General features: G+C 41.5%; 3 protein-coding genes across 9 annotated transcripts in view; 2 read left to right on the top strand and 1 right to left on the bottom strand.

The window, feature by feature from the left end:
• Window positions 1–444: 444 nt before the first annotated feature.
• Window positions 445–11,156, top strand: LOC136430621 (uncharacterized). 2 transcript variants are annotated; one of them, XM_066421377.1, is made up of 11 exons: window positions 445–581; window positions 4,779–4,937; window positions 5,348–5,600; window positions 5,892–6,004; window positions 6,424–6,508; window positions 6,659–6,778; window positions 7,181–7,283; window positions 7,702–7,797; window positions 8,418–8,560; window positions 8,921–9,134; window positions 9,308–11,156. In XM_066421377.1, exons 1-11 carry the CDS (start codon window positions 460–462, stop codon window positions 9,418–9,420), a joined length of 1,521 nt encoding a protein of 506 aa, XP_066277474.1. In that variant the 5' UTR covers window positions 445–459; the 3' UTR covers window positions 9,421–11,156. The 2 variants fall into 2 exon arrangements, with proteins under 2 accessions (XP_066277474.1, XP_066277475.1); XM_066421378.1 differs by lacking the exon at window positions 445–581 and adding an exon at window positions 1,895–2,121.
• On the bottom strand, window positions 9,605–22,699 carry LOC136430622 (RNA-binding region-containing protein 3-like). Of its 3 annotated transcripts, none has more exons than XM_066421379.1 (14): window positions 22,661–22,699; window positions 14,625–14,792; window positions 14,246–14,293; window positions 13,946–14,050; window positions 13,546–13,670; window positions 13,084–13,195; window positions 12,708–12,776; window positions 12,317–12,414; window positions 11,749–11,972; window positions 11,305–11,469; window positions 10,990–11,084; window positions 10,564–10,622; window positions 10,267–10,399; window positions 9,605–9,835 (listed from the first exon to the last, which is right to left on the bottom strand). In XM_066421379.1, the coding sequence occupies exons 1-14, from the start codon at window positions 22,682–22,684 to the stop codon at window positions 9,755–9,757; spliced, it is 1,506 nt and encodes a 501-aa protein (XP_066277476.1). In that variant the 5' UTR covers window positions 22,685–22,699; the 3' UTR covers window positions 9,605–9,754. The 3 variants fall into 3 exon arrangements, with proteins under 3 accessions (XP_066277476.1, XP_066277477.1, XP_066277478.1); XM_066421380.1 differs by lacking the exon at window positions 22,661–22,699 and adding an exon at window positions 15,534–15,665; XM_066421381.1 differs by lacking the exon at window positions 22,661–22,699 and adding an exon at window positions 15,390–15,514.
• The window catches only part of LOC136430620 (SH3 and PX domain-containing protein 2A-like), a 35,367-nt gene continuing 26,893 nt past the window's right edge, over window positions 16,053–24,526 (top strand). For 2 of the 4 annotated variants that reach the window (XM_066421376.1, XM_066421373.1), the window contains exons 1-2: window positions 16,053–16,233; window positions 17,546–17,626. In XM_066421376.1, coding sequence (XP_066277473.1) covers window positions 16,162–16,233; window positions 17,546–17,626 — 153 coding nt within the window. In that variant the 5' untranslated portion in view covers window positions 16,053–16,161. The remainder of the gene's footprint in view (window positions 16,234–17,545; window positions 17,627–24,526) is intronic. The other 2 variants (XM_066421375.1, XM_066421374.1) reach the window with 1 other exon arrangement.

Genomic DNA, 24,526 nt, shown 5'->3' with positions numbered 1-24,526 from the left:
GAACAACACACCGTTTCTAACGTAACACACCGTTTCTAACCACTAAACTGCTAAGTTCATAGCATGCTAGTGGCATGGCATAAGTTGACAGCACATTATAAATATGTTTTATTGAGAAGCTACCTAAATCATATGAAAGGACCTCTGTGATATCACAGCAATATCACAGCAATATCAGATGAGTCATAGCGTTCCGCACATGTTTTGAAATAGAAGTGATCATAATAGTGATACTACATAGTTTCGTCATAATTTACTATGCTCTGTTTTACCTGTAACTTAAGTGTATTTTTTGTCTAACCTTACATGTGTATCAGTTTTCTTCTATGCGCGTGTCTTCCTGTTCCTTAATTTACCTCCCTAGTTTGTCAAACCCAGTGGAATTCATGTCATCCCCCCTTTCGACGCGCACTAGCTGACACGGTTTTCATTGGCTGTTGCCGGTTAAGTTTCAGTCACATGGCACATGAGCGGAAGTACCCTGGTTCACGCCCCCCGAATATAAAAAGACTCAAAGGGAACAGCAAACTCCATATCCACAGAAACAAAGGCGCGACGAGACCAGCTATCTGCTTTTCCAGGTACGAAAGAATACTGTTTTATTGATGATCATTGATGTTACTTTCAAGTATGCTTTAGGTGTGATGTGGATGGCTGCTTGTCTCTTACTCCTAGTCGCGGTGGTGTATTTTTAAAGGGAGTAAAGAGGGAATGTATTTTACCATTACTTTGTGGAATGTATTTTACCAGAAAGGACATGTGAGGGATATAGCATATAGGTACAACTCGACACTTGGACAAGTCAGTCGGATTTTCAAATCAATTAGACGTCATGTACGGTATCTGCTTGTTACGACACCCTCAGTTGAATCATGGCGATGTGGAGTCACAAAATTACCGACACTAAGTGTATACGGTAGCGGATCGTGGGGAGCGGACGAAAGCTAAAATTGCCGGTACTCAGGCTATTAATTAAGTGTACGCTTACATTCTACAAAGTCTCTGTTATTTTTGCTGATTTATGTCAGCGTCTGTTCAATTCTAACACGTTGCCTATGGTGCCGAGTCGTCCTAAGTTTTCTAGGTGCGGAGTTGTCTGACTCTGTGCTAACTTGGCATTGCTAAAAGAATCGATCGACGGTTGTGTTTTAGATGTGCGATGTGAGACGAAAGACGATGTTTGTAAGCGTTGACTCTGCATCTGTAGTTGTGCCATAGCGACCATAGATCACAACTACAAAACGGCCCATTCTTTCAGTTCCTTGCCATCACGTGTGTAGAAAACAGTGATGTCACCACATGAAACTGTATTGCAGTACTGCTTTTATTCCTTTTCTTGGTAAGGCAGGAATAGAAATCTTTTCTCGGCCCGCGGGCCCGAAGCATGTAAACCAAAGCCATTCTGTAGTAGATTCCTCTTATTTGCATTACTGATTTGTCAGTGTATCTTATGCAATAATAAGCCAATATTTTTCCGTGACAACCGCAGTAATTTGAGCATGCGAACGATCTCCAAGCAGGCGATGGCGAGGGGGCGTTTGTGATAGAAACGGACAGCTATCTGGCTATGAAAACGAAGTCATTGGGCCTTTCCCAACATCTGCTTGGTGATTACGCAAATGCGAGTTCTTCTCTTGCTTTAAAACTAAGAAGAATTTGCACTTTGATACAACGAAAGGGACGTGTGGACTTTTGTTCCGTCGACTGACCCGTGTTTAGGAAACAGAACATACATCGTCACTTCCGCTTCAACATAAAGATAAAGCGCGGGGCAGAAAGGGTACTTCCCCGATTTTTCTGCGTGGGCGTTTTGCAGGGATTGGTTTGCTCAGGTGCGCATGTCGCCGGTTTACGTAGAACTTTCCCCAAGCGAGACACATTTCCAGGTAGTGCATTTGACGTTCAATGGGAAATGAGTAATGGGAAGTTGTTTTGTGTGTTCTTGGTCTAAAACTGCAGTAATACAACACGCAATCATTCGTCGACGTAGCTATATAAAAGTTGGAGGTGTAGTATAGTTCACTGGGCCGATGCCATGATGAAACCTCCGTCGGGCTTAGCGTGGTTAGGAGTGAATCAGCAGAAAAAGTCCGGACGACCACAGGGTAGTAAAAACTTGAGGTTAGTCGCGAATTCTCTGGATTGCACATATCATATACATACGTGTATACAGAAAGGTCGCATTCGCGTAGTACTAGTGTTAGCCTAACGTTGGTGTTTGCGAAACGTCTACCATAAGCTTGTTTAAATGTATATAAATGTATATGAGATAAAAGGTTTATCTATTGTCAGTCTTCTGCTCGGCTTATGAAACGTTCGTTTAGGTGACTGGCCCTTGTATTACAGGCATCAAACGCCAGAAAAGCCTGCGCAAGTAACGGTCTCAAATATGATCAACTTGACAAGTTAATGTACAACGTTGCACTGACGCTTGCAGTGAAAGCGACCAAAGAACGTGATGATGGAAGGAGAGAATGTAAGAGGAAGAAAAAATGACATACAAAACTTTACTGTACGTGTAAGACGTAATAGCCTGGAATCCATACCCTCGGTGCCTCCCCGATATCTCTACGGCACTGTGAGTGACCCTCACCCGCCCAGACAGCTTAGGCCGCTCGGGGTGTTGTTTACGGCCTTGGATTAATTAGTTCGGCACCGACGGTATGGCTTAGCCTGGTCCCAGTCTCTAGGGTCGGCTTAGTGATGTTTTACCAGGCCAGTCAGTTTCTGATGGCTTTTCTACCTCTGGCTGCCATCCTACTTCCGCTACACCTTACATCCGCTGCCTTCCTAACTTTTCCGCCGCCCCTAGAGACTGGCAGCTTGTCAATACCGGCCTGATTCAAGGCGCATGAGATTGATGCGCCCAATGGGAACAGAGCAGACTGATCTAATTATTCCACTGAGCTCTGATTGGCGCGCCAGGTTGGCGCGCGTTTTCAGCTGTTCGGTCCCTCTGCTCATTACCATATCTAACATGGCCGCCATCTAAGACGAGCGACGCACGCGCGCACCACAAGGCTGCAGAAAACATTGTTTCTAAGGCTCTCTTGTTGCTAAACTAGCTTAAAATCTGAGCTATACTGGGTCCCCAATGCCCCTCTGATCTCATGGCTGTCACTCTGGAAATTAGCGTGAAAGGACAGCTGTTTACAGTCATCGTCAACATGTCGCTATCAGAACAACAATACCCGTGAGATTTTCGGGCGGCCGAGCAAGATCTTGATTATCACGATATTTCAGTTTGTATGGATTGGAGAATTGGGAACAACAACCTTTGGTATTTACTTGTGCTTCTAAACAAGGTATAGATTGATCCCTGGTGAACACAAAAGAGCACATTGCTACTGAGTACATGATGCAACCAAGGAGGTTTAATCAACTGACATGTTCCGCTAGCCAATTATCCTACACAAACAGATCCTGATTCGCCGCTGTGGGCAGCGCCCATGTCCAATCGCGCTGTCAGGCCGCGGAACACCCGGGGCTTCCAGGGCCATAAATCGAGAGGAATTAGTACAGCTTTCAGCCATACCGTCGGTGCCGAACTAATTAATCCAAGGCCGTAAACAACACCCCGAGCGGCCTAAGCTGTCTGGGCGGGTGAGGGTCACTCACAGTGCCGTAGAGATATCGGGGAGGCACCGAGGGTATGGATTCCAGGCTAGTATGGCTGGAAGCTGTACTAATTCCTCTCGATTTATGGCCCTGGAAGCCCCGGGTGTTCCGCGGCCTGACAGCGCGATTGGACATGGGCGCTGCCCACAGCGGCGAATCAGGATCTGTTTGTGTAGGATAATTGGCTAGCGGAACATGTCAGTTGATTAAACCTCCTTGGTTGCATCATGTACTCAGTAGCAATGTGCTCTTTTGTGTTCACCAGGGATCAATCTATACCTTGTTTAGAAGCACAAGTAAATACCAAAGGTTGTTGTTCCCAATTCTCCAATCCATACAAACTGAAATATCGTGATAATCAAGATCTTGCTCGGCCGCCCGAAAATCTCACGGGTATTGTTGTTCTGATAGCGACATGTTGACGATGACTGTAAACAGCTGTCCTTTCACGCTAATTTCCAGAGTGACAGCCATGAGATCAGAGGGGCATTGGGGACCCAGTATAGCTCAGATTTTAAGCTAGTTTAGCAACAAGAGAGCCTTAGAAACAATGTTTTCTGCAGCCTTGTGGTGCGCGCGTGCGTCGCTCGTTTTAGATGGCGGCCATGTTAGATATGGTAATGAGCAGAGGGACCGAACAGCTGAAAACGCGCGCCAACCTGGCGCGCCAATCAGAGCTCAGTGGAATAATTAGATCAGTCTGCTCTGTTCCCATTGGGCGCATCAATCTCATGCGCCTTGAATCAGGCCCATATTGACACCCTGCCAGTCTCTAGGGGCGGCGGAAAAATAGGAAGGCAGCGGATGTAAGGTGTAGCGGAAGTAGGATGGCAGCCAGAGGTAGAAAGGCCATCAGAAACTGACTGGCCCGGTAAAACATCACTAAGCCGACCCTAGAGACTGGGACCAGGCTAAAGACGTAACGAAACAAGGAAGCAGCTGACGGTAAGTGACCAATACTGGTCAAGGTGGCTGAACTCAAGAAACTCGCGAACAGGGAGGCGGGGGACTTCCCAGGCATTTGTCGCCTTAGTTTGATCAAAGTTCAGCTCGCATACAGCCAGGGATTTGTAGATGATTGGTGCATGATACGTAATTACATATGTTCTAAAAATATCCGCACAGTATGTACTGTGTTACAATGTATTTTTCTCCTTCAGATCTGTAGAGAAAGCAAGGAAGATGGCGATCCCTCGTGCAGTTATGGAGAGGTTCCTCGCGTCTAATTTTGAGGGCGATTACAAACCGGTCCCGCTCAACCATCAGGGCAAATACCAGCTGCTGACGGTCATGGCGGAGGACAGATGCGTTCTCAGAAGGTCAGGTTCAAACAAGAGTTCGGAGACCTTATACCAACGTTAGATACTTGAGTTTTGTGAATTTCTTGTTTTATTCATTGTGAATTTCTCGCTGATTCTGCATAGTATGTATTTTTCCACTGGCTGGCATAACGCAACAGACATGTATATCATGAGCAGGAAATTGAAGCTAGGCCATGAGATGACCTTTAGTAACTTATTCTGGGACCTTTGAACTAACTTCCTGTCAGTGTCCCCGATGTGGAGATATAAACTGTGGAAACACACACACACACACACAGACAAACAGACACACCATAACAATATCTCCCGTTTTCATGAAGGTTTCGAATCTTTCAGTTTCTTGGCATAAGTTTGCCATCATTCCACTCCTAAATGCACTTTTCAAGACCGCGCAACCTTCTTTCCAGGTGGAGAAAAACGCCCAAGCTGCGCCCAGTCGGTCTCTTGGAGAAATACTTCGTCAGCGCCGTGTTTAACGACAAGCTGAAGGAGGTTATCCACGAGCAGCGCGGTTACCACGGGCAGGGAGAGCATGTGGGGGCGCACGGGTTTAACGGGGGGATAGAGGTGGACTCGGTCGTGGACAGCGTCAGCGCCAGCAGCTTCAGCCAGGCAGGCAGTGATGAACCAGACGGTGCCGGGGCGGGAATCCATAAGGAGGTAGTGTGAAGTTGATTACGTTTCATACCAGAAAGTGTGTTAGATTTCTAATCTCCAAGGAGATGCTTGGGGAATCTAAATCGTTAGAGATTACGTCATCAGTTCTCCGGAATCAAACCAAGATTGACATCAGTGTCAGAACAACTTCAAAAACGGAAAATATGTATGCGCTGGGAAATTCAATGAGCTACAATTGACACCCTTCTACAGTTACGGATGAATAGCTATTGGGAAAAATGTGAATACCATAGTGATATTGCTGTTATTGATGCTTTGACACTTTCTTTGTAGGTAGTGATTCCTCCCATGAAACTTGGGCGCGTGTGGCAGACATGGATCATGGAGGAGGACCTCGCGGACAGCATCAGGAACGTCAGGACGTCACTCACAGACAAGGACAAAAGGTGGGGTAGTCAGAGTTGTGGGACTGACAGGAAGTAGAGTTCAAAGTTAGTAGAACTGGTCATTTATCAACCTTGTGTACTGCAGACATTCCAGGTCATGGGGTCAATGAAAGAGACTAATTCACGGAAAGCATTTCGGTCTGTCTGTGTTTTATAAGCAGTTGTATGTTTTACATATGCTAATCACGCTCACTGTAGAGTGCCAGGAAGTGATACATGGACACATGTAATGTTAATCAAAAGCTTAAATAAATAATCAATAAACTACAATTAAACAAGACTAACGAGAAAAGCTAAATATTTCACCAAGGTATGAGATCTTTGCACTCTTGTTTGTGTTTGTACCAATCAAGACGTGTTTTACCAAATTTGGATTGTTCTTTTTGTTTGTTTTTCTCAATAGTTATTTCTTTCTACAGGCTGTACCTGATTCACGACCTGTTTCACAGCCAGTGTTTCAAACTTCTGGACCAATTTGAAACTTCCATGGGCATAAATGGGAACGTGAGTCACAATCTTCTATCTTTCCAATCTATTCTCAGCCAGAAATCAATAGTAGACTTCATCAGTTTTTTTAGTGCACAGCGACATTATTACATTTAACATGAAACTTAAATAATATGATGGATATATTTTTGCCATTCTTTCCGAAAGGTTTCTGGCTTTGCAAAGCTCTTCAGTGCTTCAGCTAAGGCTTCGAGGGATAGCAAGTCTGCCACTATCCTGGAGCGAACAAACGAGGCACCCATTGCCTTTGGCTGCGTTCGTGTGAAGGTAAGAAAATGTCATCCTTTTTAACTATTTGACATGTCCCAAACATCTTGGGCAAATTATCAAGACAGAAGCTATATGTGATAGCAACCTGGGTTCTTTATCACCATGGTCCAAATCAGCCCAATAGGAGCTCAGGACTCTGTCACCATGGAAACCAATTGTTACAGCCTCCAACAGACAGTTCTGAGTCTAACAATAAACTAATTATTGGTCCATGTCAGCACATCTACAGGATAAATTTGTTCCCAATTCTCGACTTATTCTTTGTGGAAGGGCTGCTAGAAACGTGATTTAGTCTGGCTAGTCAATGTGGTGTTAGCAATGATGAAGATCAAAAATACAGTGTTAGCGTTATGCAAATTTCACCTTTACAACCTGGTTTATTGCATGTTTGATATTCAGGTCCAAGAGGATGGTACCTTGAAGGTGGTCAGGACGAACTCCGTGGCCGGAATAGTGGACCCGACCCGTGGACCCTTACTGCGGCCGCGAGGAGTGGACAATGGTATTTCTTCAATAGCCTCCTGATATCTTTCTAACATGGTATGGGCATCCTCTCATGTCAGGCCTGCCGCTTGTATACGTTAAGCAACAACCCTGGCGCACTAGCCTGCCATCTTTCCCTGTCTGCCATTACACCATTGTACTGTTTTTATAGGGGAAGTTACCGGCATTGCCTCTTGGTAGGCAGCCATATGATTGGTTAACCCAGCGAAGAGGACGGCTAACAGATGGTATGGCAGGGTCATTGCTTGTTACATGCAAGCAGTGGGTCTGGCATGAGAGGATGAACTTTATTGGTTAATAGTCACTTTTCTAAAAAAGATATAAAGAAAAGACATAGGATCATATAGGTTGAAGTGTGTCGCCACAAAACGTTAACCTGGAGGGAAAAGTCCTTACATTTTATCTTTATTCCATAGGAATGGTGAAGCACATGGAACTGGGGAGGCTCGGCAGTGAATCACCATCTCCTCCTCCAAGTGATGAAGAGGAGACCAACCCAGACTGCACACAAGGTACTGTAAATCTTGAAATGACAACAATAGCAATATTTTTGTGCTTTTCATGGCAACTATCCCTTACCATTGTATTACAACAGCGTACTTCAAAAATGTTTCAAATGCAAACTTAACTCACCTTAAATAAAAACCATTCTCCTAATGCCACAAAGTCATTGCAAAAATAACTGAATTTACAGTATTCCATCACACAACAAAAGAACTGCTTGTTTGCTACTTGGGAATTGTACCATTATTTTAATCTATAGAAACGATCCCTAGGCATATTGGTGTCGGAAGAGCCACCGATACCCTTGGGGTAGTGTGTCTTCAACACTGGAATGAATCTGGTTGATGCCTTCCAGCTTGATGATGATAAGTGTGGACATTCCCTGTATGAGGGTCTGCATGGGGGGTCCTGACAATGCGTGCTTTACACTGAATTCAGAAGAACCCCCTACGTAATACGCTAAAGGCAAGGAAGGCGATTACTCAAAATTTAGTAACGACGGCTTTTCCTACGAATTACGGGGAATAAAAATAGGCTGCCTACACCTCACGGAAAAGAGCATGCAGACCCTCCTGTATGAAAGTCTTTCCATGGGCCATTTAAGTCTTACATGCATGTTTTCCCACAGGATTTGTGCGCAGGAAAGACGTGAAGTCCCTGGGGCACAGGGAGGACCCCACCCTGCTGGAAACGTTCAGCAGACTCCAGGCCCTGGCACCGGTTCTGCTGGAGGCACAGACACCTGAGGATCTTGTGCCCCTAGTGGAAATCGTAAGTACTGCAGGCGATAGAAGACTGTAATTCACTTTATCTTCACTGAACTTTAACTTCACGGTGGCGGCAAGTGATTTACAGAACGAATGTGTGAAGGAATCATGAATAATTTGAAGAATTTCAGTACCCTGGTAGTCCCTTTGAATTTTGATGAGAAAGCTACCAACAGCTGTGGCATAAGCATCTCTTTGCCATGTTTTGTTGTAATCAAGATGGATAAGACAAATAGACTAGACCATATAGCATATAAACAACTTAAACTACAATAAGAGGTTTTGTACTTCCATGGTGAGACTGTATTTATGCAAACTGACACAGAGGGATGCTAACTTTCTTATCCACCATGATTTTTCACAGCTTGACATTGCACACTCGGGAGAGATCCCATCCACGGAACTGGACATCGTTCTGTCAGCCCACCAGCGCCTGTTGCTGGCGGAGTGCGGGGTCCGAGTGGCGGACAGGGAGGGGAAAGCCTGTGCCCTGTACTTCACAACAAGCGGCGAGTCCGATTTTCCAAAGGCCGTGGCTAAGATCGAAAAGTATGGAGAACTCCTGGAGGATATCGTAGGTCAGTTGTCAATGGTTTAATCCTCAGCATGCTTTCTCATAATTTGGAGCTGGATCACTCAAATCTAATGTGGAGCTGGTGCTGAATTTAGAGTAACGTAAAGTCAGGCTGCCGAATGCAACATAATACAAAGCCACTACCTTGTTGAAGACTGTTCACTTTGGATGTTACAGAGGAGGGAGAAAAAGTCTTGCTGGTCCTCAAAGATGTCTTGAAGGGTATGGAGGTGCAGCAGCTGACAGAAGGAGTCAAGAACATGGGCGAACATCATTCTACAGCTCAGTAGAGACTTGTTCCCTTCTAACAGTAATACATGTACAAGATAGGGCCTTGTAAAAAGTAAAAAAAATAAACAACATTAACTAGTCACACTACTCTATTGATGTAATTTTGTAAGGAAGATAATATCAGTATTACATTAGGTCAATCTGTTGTCATATTATGTGGAGAAAATAAGACTGAACAAAAAATGACCAATGGACATGTTTAATGCAGTAATATTGGGTACCATTTATAAATATTTGCAGTAAAAAAAAGATATGGAATATAACGTTACCAACATTGTTAGATATGTTCTGCATGTGAATAGAATATTTGTTTTCATACAGAAGATTTGTAAGTCAGTTTTTCTTTCCCGCCTTGTCCTTGCCCTGGTCCTTGCTGTCTGCTTTCTCCTTTGGTTTTGCTGACCTTGCAAATTGCTGGTAAAGAGGTTAAGGAAGATACTGTATATTGCTACCTCATCAATTCCTAGACAGAAGTTTTTGCATACTGTTAATGAGTTAGCCTGGGTACTATGCTCTGTAGTAACCTCTGGCTCAATCGTTTCACTTGCTTACCACGGAGCAGGGCAAAATGATTGAGCCAGCGGTTACCCAGGCAATTGATGAGTACTGGTAGGCACTTTGCATAGAGTCTATGCATTCTCTATAGATTGTGCAGTGTAAACTTGTAAATTTTAAAAGGCTGACCATGTTCAAGCTTAAACTAGCTTTACCTACATGTGTAATGTCAATCAACATAGTTCTTTCCTTCCCCAAAACCTCAAGCAACTAAGAATCTAATCAACCAAATAACGTAAGCTATTCTAGAGAAAACTTTACCTGAGTACACAATGACCAAAAAAGGATACCACGACAAGAGGTTTACCGTTCAGCTCAAACCCGTTGGTTTCCCGGACCGCTTTCTGCGCGACCTTCTCAGACGGAAGTCCGATGAACGCCTGACCCTTCATCCGGCCCTCCTTCATCAACCTGATGTCAAACCTGAAAAATTCAAATCAACCAAAGACAAATATGCGTTTATTTCTGCTGCAGTTGGCTGAACATTTGCAAACATTAGATTTTGCACAACAAGTGGCCAACGAAATAGAAATGATATCTTTTATCAGAAATAGAATGGATACAAAGATAACCTCAAAAAGACTTACATTTCCTTCTCAATGTCATCTTCAAAGTTCACATATCTGCCATAGATGAATCTCAAGTCCTACAAACAATCAAAGTATGTACAGTAAACTTAGTCACAGTTATATAGTGTAGTAAATGAAGCTTCTTATGAAAAAACAGTAACTGTATATACAAATATTTATTAGAAGCTGGATAGAAAAAAAAGTTAGACCATCTACATCGCCTAGTTTTAGCTGAGCCACAGATTATATATAGCTACCAGGAAAGTCTAGATTGCAGAATAATACACGAGATAGAGTTAGAATTAGGTCATCACTTATACCATTACATGATTTATCAGACGAAATGATCTTGTATAATTGTTCTAATCAATAGCACTGTGGGTTCTTTTTTATAAGACACATAAACTTGTACAACGTTTCTAAAGAGACAACAATTCTACCAACCTTTTCCTCTGTTTGTTTTGCAACATTCTTGATGTACAGGCGACAGTTGGGCTCTCCTGCTGCATAGTTTTTAAAGACTGAGAGCTTTCTTATTTCTATGTAGATAAGAAAAGAAACGAGATAAACAACTTTGCATCTATGATAAAAATAAAACAAAAAGTCAATGATGTATTGGTCTTGTATTTTTTGTTCATTACAGAAATTGCGCTTCTCCTAGCTTATCCATAAAGTGAAGTAAACTTGGAGCTGATTGAAATAGCTTGACAGTACAGTTTATGTACATTCTGTCAGATGCTTATATATATATATAATTACCATCATGAGAGAGTCTGCCTCTTCTCAGCTCCCTGCTGGAGATGAAATCTGTGCTCTCATCTTCTGGCTCCTCCTCCTCTTCCGTCTCCATGACAACGGGCGGGGGCTCGAACTTGCCAAATCCGGGAGCAGCTTCTTCTGCTACTCCTTCTTGATCATCTGCCACTAGAATCATAATTCATACATTACTATTTACTATAATCATAACCATGAATTCGGTAAACTTGGTCAAAGGGGTCAAATTGGCCAGGTGGCCTATTGTAGAGGTAGTCACTTGTACAGGTTTCAAATTATAATACTATCATAACTTAGAATTACATGTATCTTTTGTTTACTCTTTATGTCAGTGACCAAACAAAAGTATAATGAAGATATACGGTAACGTATCTTTAGGTTAGACGTCGTATACATGAAATGTTTACATATAATGATTAGTACATTTACCTTCTTCCACTAGTTTCTCAGCTTCGATAGCAGAGGGTAAATTCAGCTCGATCTTCTTCACCCCCACCCCCTGGGGCTGCTCAAACACCTCCTCAGGGGGAGGGGCAGGCTGGGTGGAGGGGCGGGGTTGTACCAGGGGTGCGAGGGCCTGTAGTCTGGGTCTCTTGTGAGGTCTCTTCTTTTTGGGGACAAGTCTCTTCACACCTTTTGCTTGGCCAGGGATTCTGGAACAGTGAATGTCAATTTCTGTTCGACACTGGCCTTGTAGTAAATTTCCATAATTTTTTTTACAAAGTTTCTAAGTTACATTTTGTATATTCTCTAATAAGCAGGACAGGATACAACTCTCCTCAAACCTGACAAAAAATCCTTTCCACCAATTTTGTCACAGAATTTATGTCTCAATCTTCAAAAGTCTTGTCATTCTGAAACAGGCCAAACTATTTGCTTCAATGATTGACTGCTCACTGTAGCCTGTGAACCAACCTTCTTGGCGTGTAGTCTGCTAGAGAGACAACGGAATACAGACGAAGAAGGCTGGTTCTGAGATTAACTCTCCATCACTCACCCTGTCTGTGTCTCCTCATCACTCTCGAGCTCAGACTCACTCTCACTCATCTCCTCTTCAGCCAGGTTATCATCTCCAACAAACTCCATCTCTGTCGCCTGTGGATAATAGGGAGCCACTAATGGCTGACCATAACTGTGCAATAGCCTAGGAGGTAGCATCCTGAAGGTCAGTGTTCAAACCCTGACTGAATCATACCAAAGACTTTGTACACACTGCTTTGTCAGCACTCAGCACTTATGAGAAAGAATAAAGGGAGTTGAACACACACCACAGCTAGTGGACTAGCTTCCTACAATAGAAGAAATACCCTAAAATGTATGAAGGATTATTTGGTTTTATACAATCTATGAAATCTATACCTGGAACTACATAATCAGCAATAACTTACAAGTGGAGGTTGTTGAGTCAGAGGTCCAAATGGGGCAGGAAGGTTCATCTTATTCATTAAATGTAGAACCTAGATAGGAGTTAAACGAAGAAGAAAATGTCTCAAAGCTGTCCACAATTTACGCATCCTTTATCCATAGAAAAATTGACTTCAATTGAGAAAATATGTTCGGGTTAGCCTGGTATTCAAACCTGATACAGATCCTGAGACTCTCCTGTCCTGTCTGCAAATAGATTTGATTTCCGGAGAGGACAGAAGAGACTCGGGAGCTGTATTAGGTTTGGATACCAGGCTACGTTCAGGTTGGTCTACAATGTTAGATAACAAAGTGGTACATATATTTCAAGTATTGTACAATACTACCAGAGACACTGACCTGGACATAAAGTTTGGGTACAGCCGCCAGGGTGTTGGCAATGTTGTTGAGGATGGAGGCTGTGGGAGGGGGGTACAGGTAGTGTAGTCTGGGGTTCATCACATACTGCAGTCTGAAGAAAACAAACATTTAGGTAACAATGTCTGACCAACACTACCATTGAATAAACGATACCTAAAGGTAAGGCAGCTCTTACTTTAGAAATTGACTGAAAACTTCATCATGTGTATTGTGATATGGTACAAGAGGATATCTTTCTGCCCCCATGTCATTTGTATGTACAATAAGTTTTTAATTTCTAGACCAATCATTCATGCTGCATGCAAGTTTATGATATTTTGCAGTTCAGGGGAAGAAAAAAACATTTCCTAATAATCTATTCTATTTATAAATGAAGGGAAATAAAAGTGTGTATCATGTTTCTGCCTTAATCATTTTGCAATGCCCAATTGTTTTACTCACCCAAGAGAAGAAGAAATTGCTGTTTGGGGAAGCCCTCGTCTTTGTTTGCTTTCCACTGGTTTCTGGTCAGCTTTGTTTTCAGATTTGTTGTCTTTCTGTTCCTTGTCTGTTGTTTCTTCATTGTCCTACATTGTCCATCAACAAAAACGTATTTAGTGATAAAAACTACACATGTGAAAGTAAACTAGAATAGGAAAAGCATCTAGAAAGTCACGTAGCTTTTGAGATTGGTTTTGCAAGCATGTTAGCCTTGATCTAATCAGATGATACCTGATCTGATTGGCTGACAATCCTGCTATGATCATCATATGGATTCACTCTGATTGGATGAAAGTTATGTGATCATTACCTAGCATTGATCTGATTGGATGACCGCCATGTGATCACCAACTGTACAAACCTGATCTGATTGGACAATGGTCATCTGTTTCTTGTGCTGTTTCTTGGCAAATTCTACTACCAGTCTTCTGCCAAGTACTTCCAGCTGATGCAATCTAGTCAGAGCCTTGGGCAGAAAGGGACAAAATGGTCTTTAGTATATTAATGAAAGCTATTGGTATTACAGACCTACATGTAGGTCAATTTTCTCCTAAGTTTGTACACTGTTCTTTGTGTTAAACTATTATATTGTGCTTGAAATTAAAATCAGGAGAGTTCCTGTCCAGTACAAGACTTGTTTTCCTCAGTCCAAAATACAAACCTTTTCAGCTGCTTGGTGGTTGGTGAACGTTGCAAAGGCAGTATGTTTCTGTAAAAAATAAAAAAGATAAACCCTGTACCATGAAAAACTGACAAAATCTGGCAAAATTTGAAACTTGACATAAATCTTGAATGTTTATGGTGGTATAACCAGTGGTTTTAGTTTTGTGGTTTCCATGTTGTCTCTCCTTCGTGAAATCATGACACTGTGATTATGTGTTTTTGTGCCAAAGTATCGTTTTGACAGCAAACTTAAAACATTGCAAAAACCTCCTATCCACTCCTTCTGCAAATTTGAATACCAGCAAAATCAAATGAATTCACAGTACATTTCATTTTTGTTTGCAGACTAGATCAAACTTTTAAGTCAACCATCTCACCATCCTGCCCTTGTCTGACATGCACTTGACACTCTCAGCACCAAAGTGTTTCAGTAGATCCTCCCTATCTGCAGGACTCAGGTCAGCAGGTAGGTGGCGCACAATGAGGGTGTTGGACGTCTCCTCCTCATCAGGCCCCATGTTGACGATACTTGACCTTACACCACACTATGGTACAAAAAAACAAGCAATTTTAATTTGGTACAGTATTATAATTAGGACATATACAATCATGAACTTAAATACATTTGTACAGGCAAAGCTGTCTATAGTGACTGCTCAAGAGACTGTAAGGGAAATTATGGCCATAGTAGACTGGTGACAGTGCTTGGGTCATTAGGACCACCAAAAAGTGACCACATGAACAATCGCCGGGTGTCCTCAAAGGTGGTCAACTGTAATAGATCTACTCTAACACTTTTGTGAACAATTTCTTAACCTATCATTTGTAAGAAAGCATAGCTATCAAAACACAATTCTGCAATCGAATTTTAGCATGGTCTGAAAGTGTTAATTATGTAAATATGTAACGTTACATAGGATCAATCAAAACAAGGCAACAATTTTGAACAAAAACAAACAATTCAGACTAGATCAATGGAAAGAAAACAAACAAATGTAAAACAGGAAAACCTACCGCATGCCCCTGGAATATAACTAAGGCAACACTAGATAAAGCAAATCAAACTTGGGGAGCAAAATTGTGCGAGAAAATTATGTGCTGGTTAGATGCAACTTGATCACTAACATAATTTTTAGTGTCACCTGTGGGGAGGGGGGCGCTGCTAAGTACAAGATGCCAAACAAGCTGCCGATCCCCTATCATCCTAATGACGCTTCTGTACTAACTGTGGTAACACTATTTGTTTTCTACACATATATCATGGCTTCCGGATAAAGGTACAGTACCTCAATAGCGCATATTAGGAAGAAAATAGACGAAAACCCATCAACTCGACATGGAAGCCGCCATTTTTACCACCAGTTGTTGTAAAGGAACGCCCCCTTTTGACTTTTGCGAGCATTGCAGGCTCAAACGTTTTATGGAGTATTTACAAGGTAGACTGGTCACCAAATGATGTTCAGATAAGACAGACATCTAGATAATGATGTTGACACGAGTAAACGCCGCCCCAGGACAGTCTAACCTGTTCCACATGTGCTTCAAAATTTGTTTATTTTATGAATGTCACTTTGACTTCCGGTTTTCACAGTTTTCTCCGCCTACCAGAAATATAACCGCATTAAAACGTAAAACGATGCGAGTTCACGACATGTTTTGATCAGTTTACAACAAAACTATCTGAATTATCAGCTTGACACAAATATTCCTTAATTAAGTGTTCTCTTTTAATTTCGTAAAAGTGATGAAAATCAACAGCTGATTATTCTAAAGATGTAACAAAGCTGTTTGGGAGCGCACGCAAACCGGAAGTGTAATGTCATTTAGGCCGAGTCAAAACACAGACCAGATTTCTCCACACCGGAGCAGAGGGATCTATCAAATATCAGATGTTTTAGACAGGCCAGCGCCGCGATGCCGCACAGAACGATCTTAGAGGTGAAGGTGGTGGACGTGGAGAAGAGGAGGGTCCCCAGCAAGCATTACGTGAGTCCCGTGTTTCCTTTTTCCAAGACATTTCAGTTATTCGGGAGTTGTAGATGTTTGACTATGGCAGCCGGCATGTTCCTGCTATGTTGACTTTGTGTAGTACTGGGTCGTCTGCCTTGGGCTGTGGTTGTTACACGCGCCCTTCCCTTTTCCTTGTGTACTTCTCTCTTCAAGAGATATAAAACAGATCTGTTTCATGATACCACATTTCTTAGCCAAATTAGATATTCCAGCTGGAGAGGCAAACAGCAAAATCTGTATCAAAATGTGATATATCATATATGTCAATCTTATGAATCATTAATACATTTTTCCTGAACGCCCTAATTTCTTACTACAATACAGATTTCCTTACACATTTCTTTTACATCTTTGTTAGTATTCCCTAGTGTATAAACTTGAATTATTACAGCAATTCTGTATACAATTAGGGAGAGAACAAAACATACACATGTTCCAAGCCGGTAGAATTTGTGTGCACAGATGAAAACCTTCCGTTGCTGCCCTGTTCCAACCCTAGTCAATCCTCCCACAGACTTCCTCCTGTGGTTTTTGCATCCCTGCTAGCAGAACAGATGCCTCCTTTCAGCTTGCCCAGTAACGTGCTGAAGAATTTTCCGTCTGTAAAACTAACTTACTGTCTGTTTCTGTTATTCCGCAAACATCCATGTTTAGGATGATTCACTACTTTACATCCTGTCACAACTTTGATATGTCCACAAAGTACACAAAGTTTTGAAGAAGTGTGGACCACCTGATTTTGATTTAAGGGGGAAGAATATTTTGAAGTATCATCAGTGATTCGAAATATTGTTTTAACAACATGGAAAAGGTTATTTCTTATTAGAATGTTTTATTTGTAACTTACATTATGAATCTAAAATTCTCCTAAAACTGTCTTAGACTAAGATTTGCTTTACAAAATTAAAATCATTTACAAGCCTATTCCCCAGAAATAATCGAATAAACCATCCCTACTTTGAAACTTTTTTCTCCCCCCTCTGAGACATCAGTTAAATCAGAATCCTTTTTTCACAGTTGTTGTAAACTTGAGTTCAAGGCTGCCTGGACTTGTACTGCTATTCAAGCTATTCCCAATGCCTGGCTTAGAAGGTTGAATGCTTATATAAGCAGCCCAGGGGTCTAGAATAAGAATGTGGACATTTTCAGGGAGGCCTTGTAAAAACTGCGGCATTGAAGTTAAAGCAGCATGTGGGCACGCAAGCCTTGCATGATTCGTGACCTGTAGTTGGTCTTGACTGCTGCTTTGCTGCGTGATGAATTAATTGCATGATTGCATCGATTTCAGGTGTACGTAATCCATGTGTCGTGGGCTGATGGTTCCAACTCTGTTATCTATAGAAGATACAGCAAGTTCTTCGACTTTCAGGTGAGCAAAATTTCTGCCTTCTTTGTTTTCATACATGTCAATAGTGCTGCCATTCTCTTCCAGGTCTTCAATTGTACATTTTTGTATACCTAACCAATTGGAAGACAACCATCATCTTGTCAATCAAAGGGACGAATCTTTTTATACTGTATTATGATTTGAACTGAATGCATAACTCTTTATTGCTGTCACATATAAGTCAGAAGCAACAAATGAAGTCACTTTTCGGACAAACAGTTCAAGTTTTCATTTCAATGTTGAAACTTTGAAACTATACTGTGGGCTTCGGTGAAAGAAATAGAGGCTAAAAGTACCAATATATAAACTTATAGACTGTCTTAAACTGATAAAACCTAGCACTTTTTTCTGCTTTAGGCCACTTATGTTCAAGTAAATAAAGAGAAACTTAATACGCAGACAAGAAATTTCATCAGCAATCCTGTCTATAAATAATGCTCTAGTATTCTAGTATATCTAGGGTTACACTCTTTACAAGGTTTTCACAACAACACTTTGCTTGTAATAGTGATTACCCATTTCCATGTAAGATTATACAGACATAAATGTAACACATGTGGAAGTCTTTGCCCTTGATTCTTCCAGTCCTTTTGATCTTTCCTCCGATACTGATCTAGCAGACATAAGTAAGACCCAAAAGTGCTTTTTGATCTGATAATGCCTTCAGGAAAAGGAAAACAACTGCAAGTAATCAGATACCTCCAAGTTAACTTAGATCTCAACCTTATCAGTTTTCCTCTTAGCCCTTGATTGCATTGTTATATATTTGTATGTTCTAGTCTTGCCTTTGCCCTTGTAATGGGATTTTGTGTATATCTTCACCATAAATTGGTTGTCCCAAAAATGGAGGTATGTTTTGAGTAGACGTTTACACTGTAACTGTATCATCATGAGAGATTTGCTGGCCCAAGCCTCTGGGCATAGAGAGAACAAAGAGAGTATTGAAGTCTTGAGGATTATTTAGGCTTCCTCCAAAATAGGTAAAATGTTATTGTGAGGAAGAGATGGTGAAAGATGCTAAACATGTACCGTTTTGTGATTTGTTTGAAACCCTAGCATGCTCACTCTAGTGAACAGTGCTGTGTATATGCTCATGTTCACTCAAGTGAACAGTGCTGTGTATATGCTCAGACACAAGATCAGTTGTCTGTTTAAAGATAAAGGCAGATGTTTAGTCTCCTAAAAGCTCTTTAATTCATCGCTAAGTCCGCTTTGGCTTGTACTTGTGCCTTGCATGCAGTGAAATCGACACTAGACTTTCATTAGAGACAGAAGTAACTTTTTAAAGCCCTAATGGCAAAATAGAATCAAACATACAGTCTGTATTAAAATATGTTTGATTCTATTTTGCCATTAGGGCTTTTTTATTCTAATTCACGTTAGTTTGTTGGTAACTAAGCTTCAAGCAGATGTTGGGGGAGGTTAAATTGTTACATTTTCCTATCAAACTGCCTCCTCAAAACATGAACAGAAAAGGGCAGCTAGGAAAACCTATCTATTTACATTGTAGCCTCCCCTGACATCTGCTTGGAGTTTGTTAGATGATGACTCTAGGCTTATGTAGCCTCCGTTGCAGACTCTGAAGCGGCTTTTTGGGGGGCTAAATAATACACTTTTTGCAGCCACCCCGTAACTATCAGCCATCCTGTAACCATCAGCCGCCTAGAGTCTGCGTTATTACGGCATGTCAAAGCGAAATTAAAATCACGTTAGGGCGATTAACGCAGAGGTGCGAATTTCCGGCCTATGGTAGACCGCACAATAAGAACAGTATACACGCACCTCCCCCAGTCAGTGTGCTGTCACGCTTGTGGCAAAATAGTTTGCTATTTCTACTGTTCCTAAAGACAAACTTCGATTATTAGAAGCAGTGTTTCCGCCAGACCGCGACTGAGATCTTGAGAGGCCGTCCACTTGGGGAGGGCCGTACCGCGAAAATTGATTGACCGTACCGCGAAAATTGATTGACCGTACCGCGAAAATTAATTGACTAGGAAAAGTACTAGTAACTGAATGTTGTAATCAGAAAAAACTTTGTTAATTTTTCAAAATCAATTTGTTACGAAGGTCGCTATAATACTGCTTCAATCGTCACAAAATGCGATCTATTTTGACAAGAAACGCCCGAAGTGTAAAGGGAAATTCCCGCCCGTGTGGTCACGTCACATCTTGCTGTCAACCAATCAGAGCACAGTCTTAATGACGCAGCCATTAATAACAAAAATATTCGAAGAAATATATATTGTGTCGAATACGGCCAGAAATTAAGGCGAACCGCGGCAAATCACGACGTAGAGGCTGAAATGCACGGGCGAAATTCTTGTTTTGTTTACGTTTTTCCTTGTTTTCTTCGATGACTTTCTTCGATTGAGTCTTAAAAAACGGGTTTTTAATGAGAAATGGCAAACTATTTTGCCACAAGCGTGACAGCACACTGACTGGGGGAGGTGCGTGTATACTGTTCTTATTGTGCGGTCTACCATAGGCCGGAAATTCGCACCTCTGCGTTAATCGCCCTAACGTGATTTTAATTTCGCTTTGACATGCCGTAATAACGCAGACTCTAGGCGGCTGATGGTTACAGGATGGCTGATAGTTACGGGGTGGCTGCAAAAAGTGTATTATTTAGCCCCCCAAAAAGCCGCTTCAGAGTCTGCAACGGAGGCTAAGGCTTATGGCTGTAACAGGGAAAGCTGCAAAAGGTATCACACTGCCAAATGATTTTTTGATGTGGTGACATGCAGTGTACAATCACACCATGATGCCACACAAAACACAAAGACCCCCTGGGTATCTATAAAAGAAGAAACGCCCCAAGAACAAGGACCACTCATGGAGGCAGACAAGAAACATGGGGGCTCCTTATATGTGTTTGATTAGACAGACACCACACACACACCAGGATTCTACTGAAGTCTAGCAGTTTCTTTGAACTTTCTTTACCAGCTGGCTGGATGCAAGATCCACACCTTTTTTTCTTGAAGTTCATATTGGTGGTTTGAGTTTACAATCAAAGGACCTGTCTCAATCTCAGTAAAGTTTCTGGCTATTTTCAGCCAAAACTGACAGGAAAAAAGCCTGAAGTCCTAATATCTACTGATGGAAGACTTGGTTCCCGAAGATGTTTAAGGAAGGAAGGCAAGGCGTTATATTATAGTGTAATAAGAAAAACTGGCTATAGCTACGAGTTATTTGGCTATTGACCTATTGTAAACATTAGATTATTAGGGCAAATTGAAAATCTTTTCAAGAAAACTTTTCAATTTCTTTAGTCTGCGGTCTGCAATGACCAGTTGCATACAGTAGTGCTCTGTTCAGTCTCAACCACTTCCTGCCTTGGTACCTGAAGCTACCATGGTTAATCGATGGACACAAAGTCAAAGGAGAAACAGTCTCTTCTCTCAAACACCTTGAACTTGAACCCCTCTGTGACTGGGGAAAGATCTGTAACAGGCACGATTTATTCTTCTTCTCTAAGAGGCTATTCATCACCTCCAGATTGTTTTGAGGATCAGGTCCTGTGTGTAGGCTGCCGGGGTACCAGGCACTTTCCTCACTTCAGGGTGTTGTCTTTTCTCTGAACTTTCCAGACAAGCCCTTGACTTTGTGGCAAGTGACATGATACATCCTTGTAGCCTTGGTAGTTAGCCAATTCAAGATTTAGACATCACTATTGTGGACCTACAGATGGAAGCTTGGTAGTAATACGTTAGGAATATTTTACCAGTCAACAATTTCTTCATTTACGTGCAAAGTCTAGAGTACCTGACATACAGGCACAAGCAACTGAGAACAGACACTTATGAACTTATTTTGGGGCCATTCAGGCCATTATACTAACATACTGTAAATTCATTTATTTTTGGTAGATTTAATTCTGCGGTAAGAGTGGAAAAAAATTTTGCAGTGTTTTAGGTTCGCGGTCAAAACAGTACTGTATAGCATAAAAACACATCTTCTAGGTGTCATGATTCCATGGTAATGATCGGTAGAGAGGCATCACAAAAACCCTGTGGAAATATGATAGCCGCAGATATTTCAAGATTTACAGTAACTAAGAAAGACATGGTACACTTGCTTTCCACTTCATCAATTAGATATTGCTTTCCTTTTTCCACACTGATAAAGCTCTATAGAGCATGGCATTTCCGTTAGTACTTTTATCAGTCTAGCAAGAAATTTTCTCCTTAGAGTACAGTAATGTAATAGATAGACATGCATAGATACAATATATCAAACTGTGTTCCAATTCCCAGTGTTTGTCAACATTGCCCCATAAGTGTTTTGGTACCATACTGAACACTCCAGGGGTCTGCATGCCTTTTTCCATAAGGCATAATCAGCTATTTCAAGTCTGCGTAATCCATAGGCAACTGCTCTTACTCATCATAAGCTTTTCATTATGTATAGGGAAGATTTTTGGTATGGCGAAAAACGAATTTGGCCCTCCTGAACTCACTGAAAAGCGTAGTCGGAAACCCTCTCTACCCCCATGTTTAGAGAGAAAACAGAGCCAGAGAGCCCACAGGAGATAGGGCTGGTGACAGAGGGTCTACTCACAGGGTCCTAGGGGACAGACATGGTAATCAAATAAAAACAGGGCTTAAAAAAACTAATTAGGACAGACCAAGGACAGACCTATGGGGATTTTGTCAGGGAGACAGGCAAGCAGCCAAATGATCGTACGACCTTATAACATTGTAGGTCTAAAGTGCGCCTAAATTGTGTGCCATTTCAGAAGTCTGGTTTCCCAGTTCAACGTAATGAATTATGATATCATGTATCAAGCCAAATGATGTTTTTTCATGTCTATACTGCCTGAGTAGATATAATTAACAATGCCATTGATCTTCTACGTATATTTCCTTTCCTATAAATAAAGATAATCATCAATAATCATTGGATACTGGAGTATTGTACTGAGCAACAGTATATGACTATGTGATTTTCTACATGGCATAGCAAGTGGATATCAATTGACAGTCAAAAGTGACTATTTTGATCTAATACACTTACAGTACCGTGCTTGTCCAATAGCATGGCAGTAGTTGGTGGCTTGTACACTCTGTAAGTGACAGATATAACATTGTGCTTTCATTAGTGTTAGAGCATAGGATAATGATTAATTAGACAGTATACATGCAAGGTAGACATGTGTACAATCAAGCATCAATTATGCTCGTTTTATGGTTGTAAAAGCGCTGACAGGCCAAGAGGTCAATTAAATGTACATAGATTCTGCCCATAAACCAAGTTAACACAATTTGTACTCTCCTGTAATGTTTAACATGAGAAAGTCTGGCCTGCCACACTCAGTTGGTTGTTATAGATCCTTGTACAGTACATGTCCAGTATGTATGTAGGAGGGAAAATACATGTAGGGGGGACACATATGTGTTTTTGTAGTGTCTTATGTGACCATAATGAAAAACAGATGATGTATTGAACATTGTACAGAAAGAACACTTTTTCAAAGGATTCCTTCCAGTTAACTGCAAATTGCATTCCTTTCACGTAAGCGTTGAAGAAATGTCCATTCACTCAGCAAAATATTGTGAGCTCACCTTTTTTTATTGATGTACTGGCATCAGTACCATTATAGGGACTTGAATTTACTTTTGTTTTGTCCATTATAGCACAGTTTATTTATTTCAATTCGAAATCAAGCTACATGTATGTGCCAAGAAAGCAGCCCAGTCTTTCCAGAAACAGTCATCCCTGTGTGAAGAAATTTGATTTAGAAGCCTGATAGATGAAACCTACTGTGACAATCAGACAGATTAAATCTCCCTGCATGCTTCCTGTACAAACTCCAGGGACTGTGCATTGTGTTCAGGGACTGTTCTGTAACATTGTAGGGAGGAGAACTTGTCAGTCAGCAGTCTAGACAGCAATATGATTGGGTTATGTGCTGTGTTGTTACTGTTAGCCATCACGCTCCTTCACAGCGTCGTAATAAATTGACTTGTTCCACTGAATATGCGAGTGCGAGTCTTTTATGCAATTCACTTTTTGGCCGCATGAGGGCTACTATAGCGGTTTGTTCGCAAAGACAGCCCTGGGACAGAGAGCGTATTTTTGGTGCGCGAAGCATGCTGGGAGGACGGTAGTATCCTGGGGAGAAGGCCAAACTCGCTACCGTAGCAAACTCCCTTCCGTGACATAACTCCCCTCTCGGCAATCTAGAAGGGTAATCTAACACCCTCGCAGCGCCACCAAATTAGGTACATTTTAAAGTTCCCTTTGATATAACGTATCACCATTGTGGCAACATTTTACCCCCGAAATAGTAAACTTTCGTCTTGTTTTCGCCTCGGTAACTGTAGAAAATACTAGCTAACTAGTGTACAGTCACACGTTGTATAGAGACGCACACAAGAGTCACACAACTTACGATTTGCTAAGGTAATTGAGACAAACACAAAACAAAACAAAATGACAGCCGTGGATTCCATATAGTTTTATTTTGTGTATTGGTTGAGCCCACGATCTAAACCTATGGCTTCTTCGCGGCGCTGGGTACGAGCGTGGTTAGCCATTCAAATGTCTTGTTTTCTCACATGAACAGTTCTACCAGGAAGACAAAAGTTATACTTTCTGACACAACTTGACGCACTTGGAGGGATCTAAGAGCATCTTGGTTAACAGTTCATAACAAAAATTGAACATTAGTATACCAGGATATCTCTCAAACAAACTACAACAGTTTTATTACATGTTAGTTTTAATTCTTTTTTCTGGCAATGCTGACATGTGAAAGCTGTGGCAAAATTATTTATGTAAACTTGTAGAGTTGCTTTTACAGTATATGTAGAGTTGTAGACTCATGAAGCCACGTGACCCTCACACTAAAATCTGACTTTAAACTAGCCCTTGCCAGAC

Source organism: Branchiostoma lanceolatum, chromosome 3 (assembly GCF_035083965.1).
Source record: "Branchiostoma lanceolatum isolate klBraLanc5 chromosome 3, klBraLanc5.hap2, whole genome shotgun sequence".
Classification (NCBI taxonomy): Eukaryota; Metazoa; Chordata; class Leptocardii; order Amphioxiformes; family Branchiostomatidae; genus Branchiostoma; species Branchiostoma lanceolatum.
Note: the sequence above shows the minus strand (reverse complement) of the source record. Positions and strands in the feature narration are given on the sequence as shown.